The following is an 11,056-nucleotide window of genomic DNA, read 5'->3' on the forward strand; positions in this document are numbered from 1 at the left end:
ATACTTATGTGTTGTACCTCGTTCCTCTCCTTCAGGGAACAGAAGTTATAGACATAACTAATCGTTTTCTGTGATGCATTTACGTTTTAATCTCTGAAACAATCTGGTGTTGCCTTTTATGTAATCTTTGTGTGTTAAAAGTGACAGTTCATCTGCATCCTGCATCATTGGATTAGAAAGACTGAATGAAAAATCTTTTGGAGAAGACCAGTGTTGGTCAAGTTACTTTATTATTATTATTTCTCTAAGAAAGTTATCCCATTACTTTTCTGAGGTAAATAGTTACTTTATTACTTAGTGACTTTTTAAAAACATAACATAAACTTATTACACTGTTCCTCTGTCTCTCTTGCTGCATTGAGCATGTTTATGACAAAAGAATTTCCCTCGGGATAAATAAAAAAACAAAGTTCTAAAAAACAAAAAAAGTTCTTCTTATTATTATTAAATACACGACATGAATGTGTTATAAATCACTAGACCTTTCAGCCCAATTCTATTTATTTCTGCATTATCCATCATATAAAATTGAATCAAATGAGAAAGTCTCTTTTTAAAGCTTGTTTTAGTTTGAATCTTTTAACTTTATGCACTTCGCATCAGGCAAAAATTAAATTATACGCGACAGTCTTTGACTTGAAGGAATTTGTTTAACATTTTAACCTATTCTCTGCATATTTCAGCATATGAACTAAAACAATGTTTTGTGTTTACACTCAAATAGATGCAAGTACTTGCAAGATGCAAAGATTCAGCAGCACTAAGTACAGTCGTTCTTAAATCTATTTTTACCTGTTTAGCAGGAGTGGGGCATGTGGAGGTTTGCCTAGTGCCACAGCAGTCATGTCAGTGGGGGGATCCGGGGGTTCCTCTGTGAATTTCACATTCCCATGGCAGCGTTCTAGGTGCTTGCTCAGATTTGAAGTTTAATTTTTCGCTGTAGGAAAAGTTTTTTCCCCCACGCAGAGTGTACAGCAGACACGAATGTTTTTGTCACTTTTTTACAGAATCGAACTCAAAGTAAAGTCAGTACTTCGAGCTTTAAACGCTGCATGGTCGTACTCTCCTTCACAATCCATATTATTCATTGTTGATCTACACACGTCTGTTGTTGCTACGGACGCTGCACGCTCGTTCGTCATTATCATGAGACACTCCCACAAACATCACAAACAAAATCACGGTTTAGTAATGCGGTAATGTAGCATGCTTATGGGAAAGTAACAGTAATCTAATTACTTTTTTGCCATAGTAATCCCTTACTTTACTTATAAAGTAATCAGATTACAGTAACACATTACTTTTAACACGCTACTGCCCATCTCTGGTGAAGACATGGATCTTGCTGAGAAAGTTGAAATACATTTAACATCACCACGTTGACCAAAACTGCATCTATGACTATTCTCTTACAAAGAGTATCACTACAACTGATTCTTGGATCAGTCCTTTGTAGTTATTGATTTTTTTTTATCCCCACCTAATTAAAGTCTTGTTGATTTTTCTTTGTTTTTTTGTTTTTTTTTGTTACATGTAAGGATAAATATAAGGATATCGTGTTTACCCTCCTACGTCTTTGCATTTAACCCATACTAATTATTAGGGGCAGTGGGAATCAACTATGCAGCACCCAGGAGACAACTACAAATGCACACCAATTCCTTGGTCAAGGGCAGCATGAGTGGAAAATTAAACCTGTGCAACCACAGGGAGAACATCCACACTCTGACCTCTACCCACTGTGTTTACAGACCGCAAGATTCAACTGGGACTGTGTTAGGACTTCACCAAGGGAAAATTCAAACAGCCTCCATATTAGCCTCCATTATTCTTGTTGTTTTAGTTGAACACAAAGGACATTACACTTTTACAGAATTTGGTATGGTTTGGCTTCTGGATTCACTATTTTAGCTAAGCGAGATTGGAGGGCTACTTTGCTGACTTGTTATTTATTCCTCATGGGGTGGAAAACTCATGTAGAACTGTGGACATCATTGTCTCTCAATTTATAATGTACAAATTCATTCCACAATGTATTTTCCCAAGTCCAGAAACACTTCTTTATGTAATAAAATGCACTGATAACAACTGATTGATTCACTTTGTCTTCTTTTCTTGTGTGTGTGTTTCCAGGCTGAACCCGAAGCCTCGCGCCAGCATACCAACAAGGTACATTTAAAACTGCTTTAAAGTCACACTTGCCACTTGTCACACCTAATTTCCAGTACTTTAGGGTATCAACATGAGGTGTTATTTATCCTGTTTTTATCTAATTCTATCAACATGTCATTCTCTGTAAATTTGTCCTTCAGTGCAACGTCTTCCAGTCCCACTTCTCCACGTTCGCCCTCCTGGCCGATGTTCTCAGCCCCTTCCAGTCCACAGCCAATATCTTCTGCCTCCAGTGACTCCTCCCCTGTCAGGTTAGTGCACAGTATTTATGAAATGACATGATGCTGACTTGCCAGCAATAAGAATGAAACTGCAAACTGTGCTCATTCTAAGAAACCTTAAACTGCAAAAGTCTAGGATGGCATGAAAGTAAAAAAGATGGAACTTTTGAAAGATGAAAGCAGTTGTCATCAATTATTATTCAGGAAAAATATATTTATACAAAATTGTAATATTTGCCCAACTAGTTAAAAAACCTTATCTGAAAGCTTATGGATCTCCATTATTGTAGTTAATTTGATCAACACACTTCCAGCCAGCAGAGCTCAAGAGGCATTGGTGTAGTGGATGTGACTGACCTCTCCTCTTCCCCATGAAACGAGAGAGCTTAAGAGCTAACTCGTCCCTCGGGGTATTACCGCAGTATCTCAAATCAAGGACACGTCAAGCAGCAGTCATTCTAATATGAGCCTCTCTATTGAAACGGCAATAAAAATACGCCTTAATTTGATGCAGTTATTCATCTGAACCTTGGTAGATATATAGTGTCTGTCACTACAGTTCATTTCAGTGCTTAACATTTTAAGCCTTAAGTGTCCTGGTGCTGTTTTAGAAGCTGATAACAGCTAGTATTCTTTTCAAGTGCTTTGCACCCTCAAAATATCAGGTCTTTAAAGCTGTGACCTCTAAATGACTCAGTAGGAGATGGTAGACAGATATAACAGTAAATTATATCTGAATGAAAAGGTAAAGTTTACAAGGCAGAAAGAAATGACAAGCTAGAACTTTAAAGACATACAACACCATGGAATATTACAGTGTCGACATAAAACCATGTCCAGAGTGTCAAATAATTAAGTAAACATATGCAAACACATCCTCATGTGCAGTTAACACTGACGTACAGCTTATTTTTAAAGACTAATTCAGAGTCATGTCACACAATAAGCAGGTAATGAGTGTATTATTTACCAAACAGAAACGCTGTGGTGGGTTCATTCCTGTCCAGTTCCATATCAAAGACCTGGTTCAGGTTTGAACATGTACAGATCTTTTTTTTTTGTCATTCCTGATATAGAACAAAAAGCTTCATTATCTTTATCTTCAGATCCTCCACACAAGCAAAAGGATAGGGTTGTTCTCACAAGCACTGGGTGCTCCCCCTCAGCAGATTTCTGGACATAGGCCTGTTTCCACAGAGGATCAACTGTAGGGCTGTTAATCCTCTGCTAAGTGTAGCTTTGCATGATGTACAGTCATGCACTAATATTTTATACCGACTCTAAAATCAGGAAAAGGAAAAAGTCCATGTGTGAATTTAACCATCTGATACTTAATAAACAGAGCATATAAAGTGACCAACCTGCCATTTGTGTTAAATTGAGGTACTACTTTGGTGTCTGATTACTGGCTCAGTGTAACTCTCTTCTTATTTCCAGTTTCACGGGCAGAAAAGCTCGAGCTCTATACGCCTGCAAGGCAGAGCACGACTCTGAGCTGTCCTTCATCGCTGGGACCATCTTTGAGAATGGTGAGTCACAATCTGGACTTGCCAGCAGAAAGGAAAAAGGAAAGAATGTGGGTTGGCGTATAGAAACTATTTGTTGTCAAAACAAAAATCCAGACTTGGGAATTTGCTTGGCCTTGGTGCTGAGGCTTTCAAAAAATCCTCGACGTTTATCCAAATAGTCAGCCGTCCAAAAATTATATATGATAGGCTTATAGCACCACTTTCCCTTGACTAGAACTTCTGGAACTTCTTCTTTATGATATGAAGCGAATATGAAGGAGCATAGAGGAATGTACACTGCTAATTCCAGAGACTGGATCCACAGAACATTTGTTTAACATATTTTATCTGGCACCTGGCAATAAAATGTGCTGAGACTTTAGAATCTGGCAAACAGACAAGCTGCTAAAGCAATACCCTGGACTGAATATGCAACAAACAGCAAAGACATGCATACTATATATATGAAAGTTACCCAGAGACATACAAACCATGATAAAGGGAAATGCTAAACATTTCCCCCTTTCTTTACTTTCCTATTTACCCACCTTACCAAAGGAAAATAATGGTTGGACACTGCTGCGTTACTAAAATTATTGTCACTGTGTGCAATGATCTAGTGTTCTCGTTTCCTTTGAAATGGGTCCTTTGAAGACGGACACCAGGTCTGTGAGCACTCGCTGTCAATTTCTGTCTTCAAAGCACTTTGTGTGTCAAGTGGGCAGTAAGCTAGAGTTGGTTTGCTGTCAGTTTTTGATTGAATGCAGTCGTCAGTTTACTGATAAAACAATGAACTTGAACTGCTTACATTTATAGTTTAGCAAGAACTTTATTAATTTGAAAGGAAATTCTGAAATTTTCCTCAGAAACGATGATATAGTTTCTGTAGAAATGGCAACTTACAGCCAAATGATGTAGAAAACGTTGCTTTTATAAGAAAATATAGGCAGAATAAAACTAGTCTAGTCCCCCATTTCAAAGAGACACAGTGTAGATAAATTATTACCTTCACTTAAAATAAAATAAAAAGATTCTTCACCCTCAGTAACCATGAAGCAATAATTTTACGTAAAATCCAACAGAAGTATATAAAAAAGGTTTATTCATTCAAATTATTCATTATTAAGGCAAAAGTGCTCAGTATAAACTTAATATATACCACTGGAGTAATTTTCATTTAACTAGACACTGATAAATTTAACATTTTACATTTGTATGTATGTAATAAAATTACGTGGAAAATTTAGAAGTAATTAAATGAGTTAAAGTTGGAATTTTGAGCATGAATATTCTTGCAATCAAAATAGTTGCTGCAGCTACTTGTAAACAGTCGCCGAATATAAAAAAATTCAATGCAATCACTGGGTAACTACTGATTTTTCCCAACTGGAATGAAGACTGCAATCCATTTTTTATTCTACTGTGAATGAGCTATTAGGACTCTGATTATATAATCTCAGTTTCTTTGGGCAGATCTGGGCTTCATTACCCGAGATCAGCCAAATTTAAGAACAATAACTATACTGGGTCTTCTGCTTTGCTGGCTATTATAATTATAGTTGGCCTGAGTAAAGTTTCCTTGTAGACATATACTCCATGTTGGTGGGATGTAGTTTCAAACCCAAACCAAAATAGAATTAACTGCATAAAGACTATTTAGGCTTATGTAATGCAGACTCATGTTATCCGAGCCCTTTTGGTCAAAATGTGTCCTTGGGGACATCCAATCCTTAACGTGGTATCTCAGCAATGCAGTCTGCTCACGGCTGGCGAAGGATGAAGCATCCCAGCTGTCCACACGGAGCTCATAATACGACCTCATAGTGCTTTCTTGACATTTACAAGAATAAAGCAACGGTATAATATTCATACTACAGGTTTGCTGAATTTAACATTTCCCCCCTACATAAATAGTAAGAATCAAATACGTGCAAAGGCTTACATGGTTTTATTTTTCTGTCTTTGATGTAAATGTGGTGCGCAGCTTGGTGCAAATTAGATTCCTGGTGTGGACAAATCTGGTGAACACACAATCTAACCCTGTAGCAATGTTGCACTTTCATATTTATAGGATGTTTAACCACCACAGCACCCCAAACTAACCTAATTATGTTTCCAATTTAAAACTGCACTGCGCTTTTACCAAGCTGTTGGAACAAACCATCAAAAGTGGTATGTTTGAGTTAACATTCATTCATTCCTGCATGAATGATTTCACAAGAATGAACTTACATGTTCATGTACAGGAAAGACTTTCCTGTTGCAGGACGCGTGCCTGACGTTTCGGGCTCATACTGTGTTTCATGCTCACAAGTAAACAACAGCCAATCTGTGATGCCAGAGATATCCTCTCCAAAGTATTTAGACATTAAACACTCGATGGGGAACATGTGGAAGTGTTAACCATCATCTTAAGCCTGCTTCTCCACCCTCTCACCCTCAGTATGCATAGTGTCTTCACATTTTTATGAACATTTCAGTTCTATGTCAATGCATTTCAACAATATCCATGTTTTCCCCCTTCTGTCTAGTTCATACTTCCAGGGAGCCTGGCTGGTTGGAAGGGACTCTTGATGGGCGAACAGGACTGATACCAGAGAACTATGTTGAGTTTGTATAATTTAAAGGCATACATGAACTGGAAGATTGTGGATGGGAGTAGACCAAACTGGAATTTAATAAACTATATTTAACTTCAGAAAACTAAACAGATTGTGGATACAGACTCAATCACTTCTATGTACTGGACGGGACCAATGCAGATAAGGTGACTTTTTGTTTTGATCAGACTGGAAACTGAAACTGGACCAAGCAGAACCATATCCAATAGATATGACACAAAAACAAAGCATACCGAAGTGGGGAGAGAACCCTGAATTGCACTGGGGAATGAAAACATATATAAAAAGACGAGACTGCTTTTATTTGATTAGCGTGCATGGCTTTTAGTCTTGGTGAAGACTATATGGGAACAAACCCAAATTTGTGTGTGTGTGAGTGAAAGAGAGAGAGAACAGTGGGAGGAAGTTAGACAAACTTGTATAAATGATTTGATATTTTTCAGCTGCAATGTGTGTGAGTTTTTTGCTTTTATATTTTGAACTGCACTGTCCCTCACTCCAACCACCTTTTCCACACACTCCTGTTTTTTTGGTTAGGTATAAATAGGCAACTGTTTCTGCAGAGATGTTGACAGGACGTATTAACTTTGGACTTCACCTATTGTAGAATTGATTAGTAATGCCAAATGGGACAGTTAAGCTTTAAAAGTTGACTTAAATGATTGGGTTTGGCTTTATGGCTGTAAATGTGTGAGCACTGCAGAAGTGCAGTTATTGCCTGGGACAAGACTCAACCTGGCTAATGTTTCAGAGCTCCAGTTAAGCATCAGGAGCCCCCGGGCAGGTCGGCACAGGATGAGTTTTCTTTGGAACTAGTTCACTCAAAGGTCAGCTATGGGTTTCTCTTTATTTATAATTTTTCCCCTGCAGAGCCCTCGCATAAAATGCGAAAAATTTCAAATAATCCCCACAAGCCCATCAGCAATTTAAAATGCAACAAAGGCAGAACAGCTGATTCCTGTCAGTTAAAACAAGCCCAGCTGTGAGGCATCACCATTTCAGTCCATTCAGGAAGATTGAATGAACTTGGGAAAAACATGTTTATTTATAATATTTTCTTTTAGCCATTATGCAGATTTAGTTACTTGGTTATCTTGGATGCTTAAATCTTGACAGCACGGTGCGACTGAAAAATTGAAATAATTTTGAAAGTCAAGGTATCACACAGTCTTTGTTGTTCCATGCCCTTTATACCTCATCGCTTTACTTAATATTTCAAAAAAATGTAAAGTTAAGCATCCCTCAAGAGTTGAACATTCATAGTTTCTTCTTTACGCCTAATTTTTTCTGTGTAGGAAACAAGATTACATGATTATCTAATTTAACCATGGCTGACCTATTTCAGTTATTCTTTGATCAAAAATTTACTGCCCAGCCTGTAATTTGTAAATGCATTCAGTTCAGATACTTGAAGGGGGAAAAGGTGATAGATTTTTCAGAATTGTTTTTACTTGTGTATAAAAGCTGGTCAGCTTTGTGGCTTGCTCATTCCTTGAACCACTTGTTAAGAAAATTATTTTTCCCCATTTTATCCTGTATCCAGTTTATAAATTCAACAGAAAAATCAAATGGGAGAGTAAAAAAAGCTTAAATGTGAAATAAGACTACTTTATTCAAATCTAAATTTTTTATTTATAAGATTACTTAAAGGCTAAATCCTGCACGGCATTCTTTTTGGGGTGTTTTCTTGACTTTGTAAATAAATACACAGTATTTGATAAGGTATACTTTTTTCATTATGAAATTTTATATTTTGTATTTTTAGCATACTAATTTAATTCCTTAATTCCATCTTTGTTGCCCTGATTTTTTGTATCATTTAAATCCTGCAGCCTTAAATATTCTTTCGAATGTTTTTGTGAAAAATGTGCAGAATTAAAGATAAATCTTGAACAGCTGTAGCTTGAAGTTTTCTTTCTAGTTTCCAATCCTGATTCTGATTTTTGTCTTCTGGTTTATTATTAATAATGTGTAATTATTCATCCTGTAATCCCTACTTTATATTTTAAAAAAAATTGTGCATAAAAACAGCTATTATTGTTTTATCCTTTTTATTCGTTTTTATTTTAAATTTATTTTTGTTTTAATACGGTTTCTTTTCAGTTAGTTTCCAGAGGTGGAGTCGTACGTTTAAGTTGAGTTAAAAAAAAAAAAAAAAAAAAGTTTAAATGTTAGATTTAGCCTTTTAACTTATTACTGTATAGAGAGCATACAGAGGCAAGAATTGAGAAAATCAGCATAGGTATAGCAATAAAAGCACTAAAAAAGTATAAAAACTAAAGATATTTCTGCAATATTTTTATTTTAGGTTGTTTTTAAAGTTAACAGAATAGATTTGTTTTAGTTGACTAGAACAACTTTGATGCGCTACACTAGAATTTGAGTGGATTGGCTCATAGGTAAGCAGAACTATTCTCTCTTGCTAAACAGCACTTTGACACAAGGTTAGGCCATCAGTCAGCTGCACTGGACTTCATATTAAGTCATGTTTTTACAGTTTGGATTCCTTTTAAGTAAACGTTTACTGATGTTTATTTAAATTTAGAATCTACTTGTGGTGAGTCATAACTTGCAGCTAAGATGACATGAAAATGTAAGCTTTAAGTTTCAAGCACTCGTGACTGCAGGCTAATTCATTAGCACTTATTAGTTAATTTATAAATGCATTTACATGCTTTCTTTCTCATAAAAGACAAAGAGACTGATACCAGTACATTATGTATGGGGCTAGCATCAGGAGGCAAATAGCTTACATATAGTTTAGCTTAGCATAACAGCTATATGACACAGGAAGGATACAGCTGGCCTCTTTTCATATTTAAGAACATAATACAACCCAGTCCATACATAAAAATCAGATTTCTTGCACACATGCTCTAAATGTTCACTATATTGCCAAAAGTACTCACTCACCCATCAAAATTATTGAACTCAGGTGTTCCAATATCTTCCATGGCCACAGGTGTACAAAATCCAGCCGGTATGCAGACTGATCTGGAAACATTTCTGAAAAAATGGGTCGCTCTGAGGAGCTCAGTGAATTCCAGCGTGGTACTGTGAAGGGATGCCACCTGTGGATTATGGTGTGGGGGCATTTGTCAGGATTGGCCCCTTAGTTCCAGTGAAAGGGACTCTTAACGCTTCAGGAACCAAGACATTTTGAACAACTTCATGTTCTCCACTTTGTGGGAACAGTTTGGGGATTAGGGTCACCCCTTCCTGTTCCAACACAGCTGCACACAAGCAAAGTCCATAAAGACGTGGATGAGCAAATTTGGTGTGGAAGAACCTGACTGGCCTGCACAGAGTCCTGACCTCAACCTGACAGAACACCTTGGGGATGAATTAGTGCAGAGACTGCGAGTCAGGACTTCTCGGTCAAAAATAAAACGCACTCCTAAACCATGTGGAAAACCTTCCCAAAGGACTTGAAGATGTTATTGCTGCAAAGCTTGAGCCAACATCATATTAAACCGTGAGGATTAAAGAAGTCACTCTAGGTCAGAGTTGTGTGAAAGCAGATGAGCAAAAACTTTTGGGAATATAGTTTATTTGTATGTTTGGGCTTGTTTCTTTTTTTTTTCTACAAAGAGGTCTGTGCACCTTGTTAGAGCTACGCCATGAAGAATTAAGGTAAATTTAGAAGACAAAAGGGGATCCAGCCTGGAACTAGCAAGGTGTGTCTAATGAAATTACCAGTGTTTGTGCTTTTGGACATACCATATATTAAAAACATGTAATAATAATAACAATAATAGTTAAAATAACAATAGTAAATAACTATTTCACAATTTAAAGACTAGTAGTGCAAGTTTATATTAATTTCTACAGTTACTTTATACAACTATGCAAGTTTAAACCTCTCCACTAATATTAGGCACAGAAGCCACACTTCATATTCAGGGAATTTTATTGTGAAAGGAAGGAATGGGACGACTTCATTCTGCACATTCATAGAACACAATACACTACACATAAATGTGTGTGTGCGTTTAATTTAATTAGTTACATAACTTTAAAAAGAAGGAAAAATGTGAAATGAGCAAAATAAAAATAAAATATAACTTTCTTTAATTTTGAAAAAGATAACTCATAAAAATGAACTAATAGCTAAAATATTATTTTTAGTAGTTCTGTAAAAGTCAGGCTAAACATTTTTAACATTATGTTTGTCTGATAATATACTGGTATACAAATTAGCAAGATAAAGTGTGGCCTCAACACAAAGTCTGTTTCCATGTTTGTGTCTTACATGATCAGGAATTGAGCAACCAAAATTGGCACATCGTCCCCCTGAAGGGTCTTATCTATCTATCACATTTTAAGGCTAGTCATGTTGCCAAGCAACCACCATCCAATTGACTAAAATAAACCCTTTGCAATGTTTATGCACCTGGAACAGCTTATAAAAGCATTGTATAATTTTATTTTCATGGCAGAAATATCTAACTCATAACCTCAAACTTTCATTATGCGTGATATATTACTATGCCATCGGCTTGGCTAGCAACCGCTTAACAACAGACTAAAATCT

The 11,056-nt window shown here is 36.5% G+C and overlaps 1 protein-coding gene across 4 annotated transcripts in view; it reads left to right on the forward strand.

The window, feature by feature from the left end:
• The window catches only part of LOC102195462 (rho GTPase-activating protein 26), an 88,723-nt gene extending 80,313 nt beyond the window's left edge, over window positions 1-8,410 (forward strand). For all 4 annotated transcript variants that reach the window (XM_005727787.2, XM_005727785.2, XM_005727786.2 and 1 more), the window contains exons 22-25: window positions 2,134-2,169; window positions 2,313-2,423; window positions 3,831-3,922; window positions 6,433-8,410. In XM_005727787.2, coding sequence (XP_005727844.1) covers window positions 2,134-2,169; window positions 2,313-2,423; window positions 3,831-3,922; window positions 6,433-6,521 — 328 coding nt within the window. In that variant the 3' untranslated portion in view covers window positions 6,522-8,410. The remainder of the gene's footprint in view (window positions 1-2,133; window positions 2,170-2,312; window positions 2,424-3,830; window positions 3,923-6,432) is intronic.
• Window positions 8,411-11,056: the final 2,646 nt, after the last annotated feature.

The sequence above is a fragment of the Pundamilia nyererei genome, unplaced genomic scaffold (genome assembly GCF_000239375.1).
Source record: "Pundamilia nyererei isolate P.nyererei 1_Seehausen unplaced genomic scaffold, PunNye1.0 scaffold00026, whole genome shotgun sequence".
Lineage (NCBI taxonomy): Eukaryota > Metazoa > Chordata > Actinopteri > Cichliformes > Cichlidae > Pundamilia > Pundamilia nyererei.